Source organism: Thalassophryne amazonica, chromosome 18 (genome assembly GCF_902500255.1).
Source record: "Thalassophryne amazonica chromosome 18, fThaAma1.1, whole genome shotgun sequence".
NCBI classification, from domain to species: Eukaryota; Metazoa; Chordata; class Actinopteri; order Batrachoidiformes; family Batrachoididae; genus Thalassophryne; species Thalassophryne amazonica.
The window spans coordinates 29,146,478-29,164,838 of NC_047120.1; the positions used below are offsets into that span (position 1 = coordinate 29,146,478).

General features: G+C 42.8%; 1 protein-coding gene across 5 annotated transcripts in view; it reads right to left on the reverse strand.

Annotated features, from left to right (window-relative positions):
* Window positions 1–18,361, reverse strand: part of ctbp2l (C-terminal binding protein 2, like) — a 312,102-nt gene that overhangs the window by 21,997 nt on the left and 271,744 nt on the right. For all 5 annotated transcript variants that reach the window (XM_034193702.1, XM_034193701.1, XM_034193699.1 and 2 more), the window contains 3 exons: window positions 10,291–10,445; window positions 4,261–4,405; window positions 175–381 (listed from right to left, as the gene is read on the reverse strand). In XM_034193702.1, coding sequence (XP_034049593.1) covers window positions 175–381; window positions 4,261–4,405; window positions 10,291–10,445 — 507 coding nt within the window. The remainder of the gene's footprint in view (window positions 1–174; window positions 382–4,260; window positions 4,406–10,290; window positions 10,446–18,361) is intronic.

The window sequence follows — 18,361 nt, forward strand, 5'->3', positions numbered from 1 at the left end:
CAGAGTGTAACAGACAACCTTGAGATAACCTGTGGGACGAGTAGAGGGAGAAAAATAACCTCATCAAAACAGAAAAACAGAACGGCGCAGTGAGAGGACATGAACACGCAGGAGAGAGAGAGAGAGAGAGAGAAAAGACAACAACAACAACTTTGTGCAGCAGCTGATATTCACCGAAGCCGATGAGCCCTAAGGTTTCGCCGCGAATACGGGCGGCGCCGGATGCCACCTCGCGGATCTGCTCCACGCTCTGGACCCGCGTGCCCTCCCGGAGAGCCTGGTAGAGCCAGGTGTTTCGCCGGTACAGGTTGAGGATGTGGCACAGGGTGGAGTCCGCTGTCTCCTCCACAGCTGCCGAGGGAATGTTACACACGGCGATGCCTGAAGAAAAAAAAAAAAAGAAAAAAGAAGTGCACATTATCACAACACTCGCACACTTCCACAAGCTCCTTTGGCAGAATATACAACTCTTATTTTGCTCTGGGAGAACTCCAGCCTTTGACCTTGTGCGAATGAGCCGCGGATTGTGCAGAAACATAAAGAACTTGCAGTGATAACACTTCAGTGCTCGTGCCTGCCCTCGCTCTCCTCTCATGTCCTCGTCCCGCTCTGTATCTCTTAGTAACAGCGGAGTCGTCTGCGGACAGCAAAAAATAGCCGTAGCCCGCTCAATCAATGCTCTCTTTTCTTCTGCCTGAGAACAGCCGTCATATCAGTGCCGCCTTCTCCAGGCACGATAGCTTTTGACTCCTGTGTTGCGAGGCAGCCAGTGGGCGGCAGTTAGACACAGTATCTCAAATTGACTGGTAAATGGCAGCTTTGTCAGCTGTAAGGGCTGCTGGAACCGCCAGTCTGCTGATGGTGGTGGTTCAAAGGCCCAACTGAACTCCACGCGCCCACTGTGTCTTTCCTTTTCTTTCTCTTTGAACACACCGGCTCACAGCGAGGTGTCCGCCATTCACCTTTCATTCAGCTTTTGATATCACGGCCAGCCGAAAATCCACACAGTAAAATCCAGACAACGGTAAACATGTCGACCAAGGGGCTCATATGTTGGGAAAAAAATCATTACTTGTACAATCCCGCATGATTTGATTAAGATATTTTGTGGGAAATACGTGTGGTCTGGATATTTTCCACAGTTTGTAAATGTTAATGAGCAAAAGCTGCAAAAAGCATTTCAACATTTATTTCACAACTAAAGTGTAAAACAAATATCGTATTTTCCGGATAAAAGTTGCAGTATTTTTGACTAGTTCTAGAGCAGGGGTGGCCAAGTCCGGCAGGGTTTTAATGAGTCTTTCATTGGATTCAGGTGTGTTGGAACAGGGAGACAACTAAGAGTGTCAGGAAGGTAGATCTTGAGGACCGAACTTGGCCACCCCTGTTCTAGAGGCCATACGACTTATATATGTTTTGTTTATTTCTTTTCAAGAGGTGTGACTCAGACTTTGGAAAATACAGTAAGTGGTATTGCTGCTCCATATAGCAATTTTCATCAAGAATGTTGGGGTGGGGGTGTAAGATTTTGGAATAGACTGGCATTTAGTGGGCGTGCTTGGTCTAACAAAACAAATCTGTCATCAGCAATCGACTTTTAATGTCTCAGGGTATAGCAGGATCACAAGGTAAGCAGCTAACTGTATAACCTGTCCTTTAAAAAATTCTTTACATTTATCTCCATAGGGATCCTCTGTCAGACATTTTTGTTGGGACGGGGGCAAAATCACCTATACGAGGTCTATTAGAAAAGTATCCGACCTTATTATTTTTTTCAAAAACCATATGGATTTGAATCACGTGTGATTACATCAGACATGCTTGAACCCTCGTGGGCATGCGAGAGTTTTTTCACGCCTGTCGGTTACGTCATTCGCCTGTGGGCAGTCTTTGAGTGAGGAGTCGTTCACCCGCTCGTCGATTTTTTTCATTGTTTAGGAATGGCTCAGAGACTGTTGCTTTGTTTGATAAAAATTTTTTCAAAACTGTAAGGCACAACTGAGTGGACACCATTCAATAAATTCAGCTGGTTTTCGGTAAAAATTTTAACGGCTGATGAGAGATTTTGGTCTGGTAGTGTCGCTTTAAGGACGGTCCACGGCGCCTGACGGCGATCTGCGCTTCGAGGCGGCAGCGTCTCGCCGTTTCAAGTTGAAAACTTCCACATTTCAGGCTCTGTTGCCGCAGTAAGTCGTCAGAGAACAGAGAACTTTCAGAAGAAGTCGGCATGAGGAGTTTATTCGGACATTCCATTGTTAACGGTCATTTTGTAATGAAAGAACGTGCGGGCAGAGTCGCATGTCGGGCTGGACCCGACCGCGGGGGGTCGCGGCAGGAAAAACACCTCCGTTGGAAATCTTAATGGGCAAGTTGGAACATGCCCAAGCTGTTAAACAATTTCTCAGTTACTCACTTGTTGAAAGCCATTAAAAGCTGCCTGAATTCTACAAATGGTTTTCAACACGGAGGTGTTTTTCCTGTCGCGGCGCACACAGATTTGCCGAGTCGTCACGGAAACGACTCGGCGAATTTGCGCGTACGTCTTTCATTAAAAAAATGTCCTTAAACAGTGGAATGTCTGCATAAATTCCTCATGCCGGCCTCTTCTGACTCTTCTCTGTTCTCTCACGATGTCCTGGGTGAATTAAGCCTTAAATTAGGATGATTTCAGCTCGAAACACACCGACGACGGCGCCTGGAAGCGCTGCGCGACGTCCCGCTCCGTGGGAAGTCCTTACACCGACAGAAACACCCCATAATCTCTCATCAGCCGTTAAACTTTTCACAGAAAACCAGCTTAATTTCTCGAATAGTGTCCACTCGGATATTCCTCACAGGTCCAGAAAAAATTTTGATAAAGCAACGCGCGCCGTCTCGAGCAGCGTGTGAAACAAAGGAATTCAGCCGAGAGGGCGGGACCACATCTCACTCAAGGCCTGCCCACAGGGAAATGACGTCACCGACACGCGTGAAAAAACTCACGCATGCGCACGAGGGTTCAAGCATGATTGGTGTAATCACATGTCATTCAAATCCATATAGTTAAAAAAAAAATAAAAGGGTCGGTTTATTATCTAAGAGACCTCGTAGAGTCCAAGACAAGACCCAGACCTTAAAGGGCTGAGTGAGAGTCACGACCAAGACTTTTGGGACTCTGGAGTGTTCAGGACCGAGCCAAGACAGACTTTGAAGGAGGTGAGACTGAGTGGAGGCCAGGACCAAAAACACACAAGTCTGAACCTTCAGAGCTTACATTCTGCACTATGGTTATTTTTGAAATTTGAGCAGTAAACAAAGTTTTTGTGATTGACAAAACCAAACAACACATTGTTAGTTATTCTTCAGGGTTCTCCTATCAAACACAGTACCAGTCAACACAACGTGAATTTGTTTAATAATTTTGTTTCAATTAATACACTTGTTCCCATCCAAGACTGAGTCAAATTCCAGTAGAATTGCTTTCAATTCCAAGACGAGACAAGTAAATGAAAAGGTGGTCTCGAGACCAAGACTGGATTCGACAACTACAACACAACATTTTTGCCTGTTCATTGCCACCAAGAAGCAGTTTATGCCCGTGTCTGTGTTCTAAATCAACTTCCATTTAATCCACCCCTGGTTCTGGTTGTTCATCTCCAACCGGTCAACAGCTCCATGAGATTAGATGAAAAACATTCCTGACTTTGAGTTTGTTGGACAAGTCCTGTTTTTGTTTGATGTAGATGGTCGATACGGTGTAGGCCGCCACAAGCGCTGAACCAGACTGGGATCATTCTGATGTCCTTAATACTTCAAGAAACCAGTAGAAACAGTTACAGAGACATGAACGGGACCGCTGAGACAAGTGAACGCGTCAAGAAGACACTTTTGCCTCAAACAGCTACACAACTGATGGCTGATTCCAGGAAGTCCTGGCTCTTAGTCTTGATCCAGGACAACTGTAAAGCCAAACGATTCCCCACACAGTTTCTCAAGCGCTGCACTCAGGGTATCCATTGATTCCACAAAGATCACAGCATCATCCAGGATGTCAAGATCAGTTATTTTTTTCTCACCAGCAAAGGCACCTAAGCCGCTGGTTTCCAAAACCCCACCCAACACAGAGTCCATGTGAACACTGAACAGTTCAGTAATATTCTGTAACGGACAGAAAAAAGTGACTTGCAATTTTAAAACTGGGGTACAGGTGCGTTTCTACTCTTCTAGTGGTTTAATACAATACTATGCTGTTACAGTGGACACATGCTAATGTGTGTGTACCCAGCTCTCCAGCAGCCTTGATGTCAATGTTGTCATATCCGCTCCCAATGCGGATGATGATGCGCAGAGCTTTGAACTTTTCCAGGTCCTCTCTGGTCAGGGTGATGGTGTGGTACATCATCGCTCCCACTGCTTCATTTAACACCTGCACAAACAACGTAGAGCAAGTCAATACATGAAAAGCAAGCAGGGGTTTTGATCGGAATCATTCACTCATGTAATGTCAACTATGGGCCACACAATGTGGGTATTAGTTCACAGAGTTTATGACAACCCGTGATAATCACAAGATCACATTCCTCCTGCAGGAGCTGTGAAAATCACATGTCTGGAATGACTTGGGACACTTAATAAAATGTTTAAGATTTCACAGTGAGGGGAACTGCAGACATCACATGGTGTGAATCAGACATTTCACAGCCCAAGGCTCTGAACAAGTCACCATATTGTCTCGGAGGAATAGTCCTGCAGAGTCATCACAATCAGATATACAAGTGTTTGACAACAGGCCAGAGCAGTCCAAGAACTCAACCCAACCATTAAGTTCAGCCAAACACATTCAGGAAATGTCCATATGCTGTAAATATGGTGGATATGTCTTTAGGAACTCAAAGAATCCAAAGAGGAAGCAGGATTCTCCTGAGAGAAGTTAGACCGTAAGAGATACAGTGACTTGCAAAAGTATTCAGCCCTTTGGTATTTCACACATTTTAATTTGTTTATGGCATTTCAAATACAAAAAGTAAATCAGGCTTCTCAATATAAAACTTTCTAAAATTATCTTCCTTAGACTCAAAGTGAAAACAAATCTCTACAACTTGATATAAATTAATATAAAATATAAAAGCCAAGATGATGGGGTGCATAAGTAATCAGCCCCTTTGGTATAATACTTGTAAATAATCAATTTTATTGCCAGTTTTCTTCAGACAAGTCAGGGGATGGATACATGAAGATTTCCAAGTCAATGAATATATCTTGGACTTTATTTACATCAGTTATGAAGAAATACAAACAGTATGTCACTCTATGGTAAAGCTATGTGGAGTAGACAGTTCTCAAAAACTGAGTGACTGTGCAAGAAGGAGAAGAGAAAGCCACCCAGACAACCCAGAAGAAGTTTTACGCTTCTCTGGCTGTGATTGCAGAAATTGTGCATTGTGCATGTTTTGCATTTTGTATCTCCATTTATACAGCTTCATGATGAAGTGGCACAGAGGAGGATTTTATTAAAAAGAAGACCTGAAAGTTCAGCTACAATTTGCCAGAAGGTACATCTGAGATGCAAGCCTAGAGTCAATGTTTTAGTGATAGAAGACCCTCCTCTGTACCACTTCATCATGAAGCTGTATAACTGGTGATACAAAATGCAAAACATGCACGATGCACAATTTCTCCAATCACAGCCAGAGAAGCCCATAACTTCTTCTGGGTTGTCTGGGTGGCTTTCCTCACTCTTCTCCTTCTTGCACAGTCACTCACTTGTTAGCCCCAACAAAACTGTAGACTATACAGAAAATCACATTTAACAACCTCATCTAGTTCCTAAGAGATGGTCATTAATACCTTTTCGACTTTGACCTATATTGTGACAGGATGATTCACTGAATTCATCCACCAACTTTAAATGAAGTTAGTCTTTCGTTTGGAAGATATTGCTGCTGAAATTCAAATAAACAGACATGGTTACATTACGATACGAGAGTTAAAAACAAACAGAACATCATAGCTCATTTGTCTTAGGGGGTCATTACTATGACATGCTGCTCCTCAGACACTTAAGGTGACCTGGACTGTGATTCACTCTGATGTGGATCTAAGCCTCGGTATCAGCCGCAGTCCCCCCGTCAGCGCCTCACGCTCGATAGCAGCTCTGCATTCACCTCCATCCCAAGTGCATTAAGCTCCCCGTGATTAGCAGATTAGCCCTGAATTTCCATACTGGTTTTATTACTGCCATGTCCAGATACTGGTTCAAGGTTAAAGCACTACTTAAACACACTCGCGTACACACACAAACGTGTACACGATGGGTCAAAAAGCACGCACACCCATCACTCCTCCCTGTGGACGGAGCCTGAAGGTCTAAATGTTTTGGAGCTGGAGGAAAAAAATGTAGCGTGAGGAATGAAGCTTTTTCTTCTTCTTGAGTAAATCCGCTGTGAATGAAGTTTAAAGGAAACTCTGACCTAATCTATATCCCTGGGCTCCTCACCACCCTTCAGTGGAGCCAAAGCCTCTCTCACTGCTTTTAACATCTATAATTTCGGCTGATGCCTGGACTTTACTGATAGAAAAAAAAAGAGAGAGAGACAGACTTACCCCCTTAGCGCGGCTGCATGCAAGTGCAAAGTCTATCGTAAGAGTTTAGATTTGGGTGATATACAGTAGTGTTCAGAATAATAGTAGTGCTATGTGACTAAAAAGATTAATCCAAGTTTTGAGTATATTTCTTATTGTTACATGGGAAACAAGGTACCAATAGATTCAGTAGATTCTCACAAATCCAACAAGACCAAGCATTCACGATATGCACACGCTTAAGGTTATGAAATTGGGCTATTAGTAAAAAAAAGTAGAAAAGGGGGTGTTCACAATAATAGTAGCATCTGCCGTTGATGCTATAAACTCAAAACTATTATGTTCAAACTGCTTTTTTTAGCAATCCTGTGAATCATTAAACTAGTATTTAGTTGTATAAACACAGTTTTTCATGATTTCTTCACATCTGCGAGGCATTAATTTTGTTGGTTTGGAACCAAGATTTTGCTCGTTCACTAGTGTGCTTGGGGTCATTGTCATGTTGAAACATCCATTTCCAGGGCATGTCCTCTTCAGCATAAGGCAACATGACCTCTTCAAGTATTCTGACATATCCAAACTGATCCATGATACCTGGTATGCGATATATAGGCCCAACACCATAGTAGGAGAAACATGCCCATATCATGATGCTTGCACCACCATGCTTCACTGTCTTCACTGTGAACTGTGGCTTGAATTCAGAGTTTGGGGGTCGTCTCACAAACTGTCTGCGGCCCTTGGACCCAAAAAGAACAATTTTACTCTCATCAGTCCACAAAATATTCCTCCATTTCTCTTTAGGCCAGTTGATGTGTTCTTTGGCAAATTGTAACCTCTTCTGCACATCTTTTATTTAACAGAGGGACTTTGCGGGGGATTCTTGCAAATAAATTAGCTTCACACAGGCGTCTTCTAACTGTCACAGCACTTACAGGTAACTCCAGACTGTCTTTGATCATCCTGGAGCTGATCAATGGGTGAGCCTCTGCCATTCTGGTTATTCTTCTGTCCATTTTGATGGTTGGTTTCCATTTTCTTCCACGCGTTTCTGTTTTTTTTTGTCCATTTTAAAGCATTGGAGATTATTGTAGATGAACAGCCTAGCTGGCTTCATCCTTAAATAGGGGGCACCTGATTCACACCTGTTTGTTCCACAAAATTGACAAACTCACTGACTGAATGCCACACTACTATTATTGTTAACACCCCCTTTTCTACTTTTTTTTTTTACTAATAGCCCAATTTCATAGCCTTAAGAGTGTGCATATCATGAATGCTTGGTCTTGTTGGATTTGTGAGAATCTACTGGTACCTTGTTTCCCATGTAACAATAAGAAATATACTCAAAACCTGGATTAATCTTTGTAGTCACATAGCACTACTATTATTCTGAACACTACTGTACATATTGTTTGTGTGTGTTTTGAGTCTGTGGCCTGCTGGAGAGGGATTTTGTGAATATGAGGTCATCCTGTGAGCGAGCAGGGTGGAGGAATTGGGGATGAAAGCTGAGAACAGACATTCTCCACTTGGCAGAGACGATGTGGTGTTCAAACTGCTGCTTTTTAACACTTGGAGAAACACCGCGAAATGGAGACGCGGCCAAAACTGCACCATTAAAATGACCATAAATGCTGCGGAAAAACATGAAATCATACATGGTTACAACTCTTTATTGAGTGCATGTAGTAAATCCACAAGCAAGGGTTTATGTATGTTATAAAAAAAAGATTAGAATAAGTCCTAAACAGCTGTATCCTCCACTGAATTACGTCTCGAAAAAGATTTCAAGAAGTAATTCAGTGGAGAAAAATCACAGTCAAAACGTCCATTTTATGTTTCTGGCTTCTCAAAGATGCAGTTTCGGTACTTGTTTTTCAAAAATATATTTTTGAGCGTTTGAGCGATATTAAAAATACAATGTAAGAGAACACAAATATCCAAGGTCTCTTTGGCCTTCCTCTTAACATGTGCTTCAAAACACTCTTAGTTGAGTTGAGCATTAAACCTTAGGTCAAAAAGAAATCAATGAATATATATTTGATTTGTAAAGATTTTTTCTTTGGAAAACTACCTCGTGTAAAACTAGCATGAGCTCTCTTTCTGCTCTGACACGTCTGCTTCCTCAGTTTGTTGTCTTCCGTGTTTGGCTCGTGCCTTGTTTCAATTGGCTGTGCAAGTATTCATCACAGCGTGCCACAGTCAAAGTTAAATTGGGCTGAACGTAGGGTGCGGCGCGCTGATGCTGAGTGGCAGCATGTGCACAGCGGAACAGTGCACATAATAAGTGAAAATAATGGGTTTTAGAGCAGAACACAGTGCTTTGCACACTTTAATAATAATAATAATAATAATACATTTTTAATATTGCACTTGTAATTTCACCCCGGTTCTTTCTGTAACACTGCCCCTCACAAAGCAAAAACTCAAACTATTTCACACTTTTAAACATATTCAAAGTCACAATGAAAAATCTCAGGCCTGGATTCTGCAGGAACTTCTCTCACAAATGAGATCCGCCCCTACAGAACCCTGAAAAATGGACACAAACAGTTTTTATACAGAATTACATATGCATGACGTAGGTGGACCTTAATTTGCAAAATCCTTCACTTATTGGCCACCATGAGCATTCTAGTGAGGTCCAACCCCCTGCCCGAGACCTGCGCAATTTAATTAAAAGCTTTAGGAAATCGGTGTGTGATTGGCTGTGGGTGACTCTGCCAGCTGTTGCAGTCCGATTCGAAACAAGTACGAGACCCGACAACAGTGAGGCAGACGAGGGAGGATGGCCTCAGACGATAATGTCATCAGGGATCGAAGTGTCGTTGCGAGTTTATTTTTAACAACATTCGCCTGTGCATTTCATCACATCGCGGCCACCAGTGGAAAATGGGACTACGGACAAACATTCAGATACCGTGGTACAACTGCAGACTACTTTCACATTCCACACACTTTTGCATGAATTTCCGACTTTGCCGGTTGTGGGTGCAGGTGAGGGTGGCAGGTGGTGTTCGGCGTGACAACATCATACTGAAACCCGCAGAGTTATCAAGCGCTGTATCTCTGAGCGTACGACTGCCATCTCCGAGCCGCAGAAAGAAGAGATTGGACATTTTCAATCTACACCACCCCTCAGGGTATCTAGATTGCAAGTTATTACTGTGAACTGCTGAATATGCAGGAGAGGTGAACATTACGATCATGTTTTCCCTGATAAGGCGGTGTTACAACAAACAAAAAAAGCTACTCACCACTCCCCCCCCCGTTCTCACCGTGTACCTTCCACACTGCCCGAGGTCTTTGATAGAATTGATCTCTATGCAAATGTTTCTTTTTTAATATGTTCCATTTTCATAAAAATGGCAAGATGAAAGATGCAGAGGCTCTCACTCTGTCCGCAGATGGAGAGATAGCACTTCAGCGATGCCCATATCTGAAGCCAGATATTGTTTTGCAGCCACAGCGCGGCATAAAAAGCAATAAAGCGTCGCTACAAGCCCATGTAATTACACTGCGTTCCCGCTATACAAGACTATTAGAGCGATGGCACTCAGACAGGCATCGTGCTCTTTGCCACAAGGTGACATTAAATCATAATAAAGCCACTAGATTTTAACTGGCAAATGTGTACAAGTCTAATACTGTGTGCCGCTCACATCAACCGTGACAGGAACAGAAAGAAGATGAGTATGAATGTGGAGCAAAAGCGCCGCCGTCTACCTTCTCGTGGATCTCCTGTGTGGACTGTGCGTCGCAGAAGGCGACTGTTGCCAGGTCCTTTAAGATGGGCATCTCCACGGTGCAGTCGCGCCCGTCCAGCAATGCCACCAGGGGGCGCGGATGCATTGGCCCGTTCATGATTTGGGGCCGAATACCTGGTGAGACAAGAGACAGCAGTGAAGATCAGCATGTGTGTCAGTGGACAATAAGAATCTTTGTTGTCTAAGTTCTTCTCTTGTTGGATTCAGAATGTGCAGATGTCAAACTGAAGTCTCCGTTTTGCAGAGCACAATCCCAAACACCACCCAAGACAGAATAACAAGCACCAGCAGACACTGCGCTCGGTCAGAAAAAGTCAATTCATGGCCTTTAAAAACAAACAAACAAACAAAAGAAACAGATGATAATAACCTGCTGTGTGCACGTGCACACTGATTAGGATGTACAACGAAGCCAGAGTATCTGAACCAATTGTTGTTCAAGAAATCAATACACCTACTTAAGACTGGATTAGACCATGGCCTCTCGTAGAGGAATCCTCACTGCCTCATGCACGCACACATACACGTGCACATACACCCCTACTGTTACGGGATATGTGAATTGTGCCTCATAATATTCTGCGATTAACTCGAACAAGAATCATCAAAGCAAATGACCTGCCTCAAGGAATTACTTCATCCATGAAAGATTTTACGTTTTAGCAATCTGTGAACAGGTGTAGTTGGTGTTAACTGACGCAACAAGAGAAATGATGGTCATTTGAAACGTTCTAAAAACTAATCCTGAAATGCCATAGATGACTCAGACAAGATGTGCATCCAGATGTGATGCATTTTCAAAAGGTAATTTAACTGAAATGTGGCTTAAATGAGTCCCTATGGTCCCCATCTCCTACACAACGCAAACTGTCACTGCTCGTACTCTGTCACCAGGGTTAAAAAGACGTCGGCAGGCTCTAGAGCCTTTGTATAATATGCTCCTACTAGAGCAGCAGATAACTGAAAAAAATCCTTCAAATGGTGATTCAAGCACCAAATGTGACACAAATACACCCTAAATATTACCACCGATTTCTATTTAATCCACTAGATGGCGTATGCAGCCTGTGAGCTGTTGCCAGCAGCCTCCATCTTACTTAGCGTTATTCCACGTCGTCAGGCATGAGCTTAAATAGAAATTGATGATGCGCTGACTTAAAGTTGGGTTAAAGTGATCTGAAAATGCTGTTTTGTGCAGCGTTCAGGTGCTGCGACAAGCTGACTAAGGATTATCAGCTGGTTAAATAAAGGTTAAATAAATAATAAATTGTACACACACACACACACACACACACACACACACACACATATATATATATATATATGAAGGCTGTAATTCCTAAATGTTTGTGTTATTTGTTCAACCCCGTGAATTAAAACTAAAAGTTTACACTCCAAACTCCAAACACATAATAACTGTTATGTGTTTGGTCATGTCAGTGTGCATCTCCATTGTTGTGGTGTACATATAGAACAAATAACAAAATGTTGCCAGTGTTTAGTTACTTATGGACCTGACTGTACTTGAGAATGTCAAATATGACATCTTCGCTATGTAGACCATTTCTCTTCAAACGACTCAGCGTGTAGGTACTGCAGTTGTGATGATAGAAACAGCTGGAAAAGGACAACTGAACAGCCACGTATCACCTGTCTGAGACAGACAGATACTGTAGGTACATTTAGAAGACGGGACCGGTTATGTGCCTGGGTGACTGCAGCAGAATCCAGGCTCCCAATCCCAACCACCTTCTCAGAGTATTATTATCAAATCAAAGATTTACAGAATACATATTATTTACACAGTATAATCTCAATGCTAATCCATTTACAGAATCATCAGATAATACATGTGCAGGGACTACATTCTCCACTTGCAAGAGTAACACCTGCACACACTCCTGACTTCAAAGCAGAAGATTTGACATCTGCCTTGTGTGTAGTCGTGGCACGAGAGACTCACAGGAGACCGAGAAAAAAAAAAACCAAACAAAAAAAAGCTACACCGTCTGAAATGAGCCGCTAAGAGAGCAGAGTATTACTGAAACGGAAAGAAAACACCACAGGACTGAAACAAACTGGCAAATTTACATCTGCACTCTGGTGCACTCGACAAAGTGTGCGTCGCCATTCTGGTCCTTTCCCTTTTCCATTTTCCTCACTAAAAGTGGAGACAGCAGAGCTAAGACGGCTCCCCGGTGGGCCGACCTTCTCACACATTCCGATGAAGACCAAAAATGACGCGTCGCACTAAGAAGATGTACAATTACCGGCTCTGCTTCCTATAATGTTACCAAGTGAGTGTCATCAATATTTATGCAGTTTCTGAGCGGTATAACTGAAACCAGCCTGCGGATGGAGCTCAGAAGGACACCTCTCCCCTGCAGAGTAGGAGGGCCATAACTATTACGGGTGTACCGATACCAAAAATGTAGTACTCAGTGTCAATAACACTGCAATTACATGATTCTCAATACAAAAAATTGACTAATTTAATCCAAAACAGAGGTCAAATAGAAGTGCTATTTAGATAACAAAAATAAATATGCTTTTCACTGCGACAGACTGGCGTCCTGTCCAGGTTGTACCCTGCCTCACCCCCTGTGCCTGCTGAGATAGGTTCTAGCCCCTTAACTGGAGAAAGCAGGTATGGAAATTGGATGGGTGGATGGATTTGTACAATAACCTTGTATGGTCCAGTCATACAACAGACAAAGAAAAATCTACAGCAGTTAATTAAACTGTTGATTTAGAGCTGTTCCATATAGCTCCCCAATAATGACTACAATATGACTTTCTGGAGAAGCCAGAAGAAAAATGAGTTTTAATGTTATTGTGTTGTAGTACAAATTATTTGACCACTAGATGTCAGGACGATGAGATACCTAATGGAGTACGTAAGAGAACATGTTAAGCTTTGGTCCCACCGAACAATAAAGCCATGAATAATGAGCCATGTATGGATCTACCAGAAATTTCAGTGATTAGTGGAATAATGATCCACATATAAATCTATCACGTATCTGCTACGAAGAAGTCCCTATGTGCCTCTAAGTACCTCGCATGTGCCAGGTATCATCCACGACTGACCTGTCATTTGAGCCCCCGTCTAGCCTCGAATGGCTCGTGTCGCCACATATGATCCACGTCAAGCCACCTATGATCCATGTAGCACCATGTAATGTGACATTGATGCACGTTTAGGCATGGGTTTGCTCCAAATCTCCACCCCTGCGTAAGAGGGCGGAGCCAAAATAGCCTGTCCAAAACAGCCTGTCCTGTCCTTGTAGTGCTTGGATAATGGGCTTTTAACAGCCTTGTCCTCACCGCAAACATGCCTCTAAAATCCTTGTTTGTCCTCCTCGTTCCTCATACACAAACTTTGTCCCCACATAGGGGGGGTGCACATGAATCTGTAACGTACACTTGATGAAAATACATGGTAGTGAATGGTACATCAACTGTAATTGTAATAACTGTAATTACTGGGAGGGGGAATCGCATTAATTTGTAACATGTATTTGATGAAAATGCACTGTAAATAACTAACTGAGACACAAACATACATGTCTTATCAATGTCATGTTGCAGAAATGTTCACTAAGTACATATTATGTTAATAAGTACTTTTGTCATTCTTTTTACCACAATCTTTCTGATCTTATATGCAAATTCAGGATTGGGGGGGGCATCATATACCTCAAGTGGTAACGAGAGTTCAAATTAAGGTTCTGTGAGGAAAAAACATTTCACCATCATTTACTTTTATTTTGCTTATTTCATACTACCATTTGACTTTTCTGTTTCCAGGTACCAAGACCCCAGGAACAGTATGACAACCCAGAACCCCAGGGATGGGACTGAATGGGATCCCAGAGAGAACATGATTCTTTTAGCCAGTGGGAAGACAGTATTCTTGTCTACTGAATGATAAAAATAAATACCATGGCAATAATTTAGGAGAAGTCACAAGCACACGCCACTTACATATTTATAACAATAACAACAAGATAATTCAGTCTAGCCAGGTTCCAACAAGTGAAATGTAACTTGAAGTGATCATCGTTTCTTAACCCACGTAACTTATGTCAGATGTGGCTGGTACTATTTTTTTTTAATCAACAATTTAATATTTACAAAACTATGTACAAACTGAACATATGGCATAACTTCACACTGCCACTGGAATGAATAGAGATAGGGATTACAGTTTTATGTTAGTGTTACAAGGACTATATATTGATATATTATTATTTTTTTATTCTTTTTTTAAAGCTTGAGATTGCTACAATTAGTAGTGCACACTGACATGACTGACCGATTTGGCAATTATGATTTAATATGAATGCGAGTCGCATATACAACATGCACAATAACAATGTACATCAAGTCGCATATACGAGGTCTATTAGAAAAGTATCCGACCTTATTATTTTTTTCAAAAACCATATGGATTTGAATCATGTGTGATTGCGTCAGACAAGCTTGAACCCTCGTGCGCATGCGTGAGTTTTTCCACGCCTGTTGGTTGCGTCATTCGCCTGTGAGCAGGCTTTGAGTGAGGAGTGGTCCACCCCCTCGGCAGATTTTCATTGGCGCAAAGCAATGCCGTGATGAAGCCTCACGGGACATGTTCTGGCATGTCCAGGCACATCCACAATTTCTCGGATAATCACTCGATGGAAAAACCACCGACAGCTGTCTGAACGCCATCTCAAAGCCGTCCTGTGAGACCAAAACGGAGGTGTTCCTTTGTCTCGCTCCATCAGCAAATCGGTCGTGACGCGCGAAGCCTCTGCTCGGCTTTCCATGACAAAATCTCGTGTTAAAAGTGAAATCTGCCGGAAAATGGTTGATGTCCAGCTCTTGTGATAACCAGAGAAAGTGCACACGACGGTCTCGGATCCACAGAGCCATCCGTTTAGAAATGATCCGGTGGTTTGTGGCTCTCAATGGCAGCTGCCAGTCTCTAACAGTTTCTGAAAAAAAAGCCCAAATCATTCCGCCATTTCCTGACAATGAAAATCCGCAGAGGGGGTGGACCACTCCTCACTCAAAGCCTGCTCACAGGCGAATGACGCAACCGACAGGCGTGGAAAAACTCACGCATGCGCATGAGGGTTCAAGCTTGTCTGACGCAATCACACGTGATTCAAATCCATATAGTTTTTGAAAAAATAAAAAGGTCGGTTTCTTTTCTAATAGACCTCGTACAACATGTACAACAAAAATGTACATCAATGATCATGCATATCGATAAATTTTATCGAAGTTTTTATTTTATTTATTGTATTTAACACCTACCTAACTTCTTCGCAAGGGATTTCTCCTTCCTTCTTACTTTACTTATGTCACAGAAACGTGATAGCATGGTGATGTTGATTGGTGTATTTACCAAAACTACGTCATCGACTTTGTGAGCATCAAATACGATATCGTCGATTGGACTATTTTTATCACGTGAATAGACTGGTCCATGACATTTACAGTTGCAAAGGTCATCCAAAATATTTCTATTTTTCTCTTTCATGAGCACTTATTTGGATTGGGGATAAACATTTTCTGTTAGTTTATAATATTTTTGATATTATTGATCAAGAATTAAGTTGCCCCAGAGTTGTTGCATGAATGAACGGCTTAGAGATGACCGTATTGTGGCCTAACTGCCCTACGCTGTTGCTGCTAAATTTTGAACTTTTTTAAATTAGCGCCACCCTCAGTAATGAGCCTTGTTAATAGAATATTCTGCCTCTAATAGCCTCTCAGAACCACTATTCTCCCACGATTGTTGAATAACTGGACTCATACAAAAAAAAAAAAAAAAAAAAAACCCAAACATCCGACGTGGCTCATTATTCGGTGGGACCAGGGCTTTAGTATGGCACTTCCAGTAATTAAGCTATGAAACAAGACAGTTTAATACCGTCATATCTAACACCACTTTGTACCCTTTTTTAAAAAATCCAAGTTTAATCTTTATTCCCAACAATGACGGTGCATTGCGGCTAGCTGTTCCTGACGCTACTTTCAGTGCTACAAAGCGCTGGTTCATGACACAGTCGGGTAAGGCTAATACACGCTCCAACCACTGTACAGATAGCAGGCTCCAAGTCTGCTTTTCCATGCTTGGAATTTAGAAGAAGTTGTAGAAAAACAGTACAAAGATACTACAGACACCAAAATAAAAAACTAGTATCACTTTTTCAGAATTTTCATATCCACTCAGTACTGAAGTACTGGTAATCATGACATCCCTATTCTGGATCAATATCACAGACCCACTCACTCTTACTCATCTTCAACCGCTTACACCAATTAAGGGTCACGCGGGGCTCGAGCCTATCCCAGCAGTCATAGGGCGTATCACAGACCCACAACTGCCAAATCCTTGGCATACCTATTTTTTCATGACATCACCAGATGCACATCTGGGTTCTTATATGTGACCTCATTCCGTGAATGTGAGGCGTGTGTGTTCTTGAGTTATCTCAAAGATTAGCATGATGCCAGGGGTGGATAAGTGGCTGGGAGGAGTGGTGAGGCGGAGGGCTGGTTAGGAGTGAGCGCTGCGGTATTACAGCAACAGAGGAGGCTGATTAGAAGAGGATAGAGGTGAGATTAAGAGATTTACGACTGAGAAAGTTGCGAGTGTGAGAAGACAAACAGGTGGGCAAAGGGGAAAAAACTCAGTAGGACAGAGGGGAGTGAAATTAGAATATAAAACAAGGACACAGAAAAACAGAGTATACGCTGCCTGTTAGCATGCAGTGCTCCCGCGAGACGCATCAGAGAAGACAAGAAAGGACGAAAAACAGACAGAAAGCGAGCAGTCCGGCGGCGCAGTCTTTCAGTGCAGGGGGAGGTGTTGTCTCCCTGAGCCTTCCGCCTGTTGTCATGGTGATCACTTAACAGGCTTTGGCTGCCACTTTTAATGCACTTTATTTTCAGCACAGCAAGCACCTGTGCCGAGAGTTGTGGCTGGACGTGCAGACGCTCGCGTTCCTTGCACCATCTCCAGGCAAATGGTGGAAGGAGTTGTTTTCTCGCCTGACAGACAGACGCCCCCTTGCACATCCTCACATGCCTAGTTAGTGCACTTCCTGTTGAAGACGGCAGACGTGACAGTAGTCAGAAGAGTTGGGGAAACAGGGTAAGGTGGGTAGTATGTGTGAAATGGACAGCTCTGAGTATTAACCACAGCTCCACCCCGCTGAAGATGAGTTCTGCAAGACCCCCTCAGATTATGACACTTTAAGATCCAGAAAACCCATCAAACATTAGCTGTCATGAAACAATGCAACTGCATACACACACACCGCAATGCCCTCGACCCTCCCAGCAGGTGCTCCTGCACACACCAGGGGTGCATTTCGGACGTTGCTGTTCTGGTGCTCTACATAACACCCTGTCAACAGGTGAAGGATTTTGAGTAAAGAGCAAAAATAGTGACAACAACCAATTGTAATTTGTACAGGTGTAAAAAATATTAGGTACGATTTTTAAGTAAAATGTCAGGCAAATTATTAGTTGAGCTAATAAGATTTTAACAACATATAGTTTGAACCACTTGGCAACATATGTCATGTAACAGCAAAGGTGACTGGTCTAGTGTAGCGGTGTCCAAACTACTCCAGAAAGGGCCGAGAGGGTGCAAGTTTTCCTTGCAGCCACTGACTCCAGCAGGTGATTTCACTGATTAACATCATTTGAGCAGGTGGGATGAGTTCATCAGTGAAATCACCTGCTGGAGTCAGTAGCTGCAAAGAAAACCTGCACCCTCTCGGCCCTTTCTGGAGCAGTTGGGACACCATTGGCCTAGTGGTTAAGTGGTGGGCTCGGTTCAAAGCTCTGCGAGACTGGAAATTCACTGAGGGCCCTTGGGCAAGGCCTTTAATCCCCCAGTTGCTCCTGCTGTGCAGTTGAGCACTTTGTGTGACAGCACCCTAACATCGGTTTGTGTGAGCGGGTGAATGTAAGGCATCATTGTAAAGTGCTTTGAACTTCTGATTTGGATGGAAAAGTGCTATATA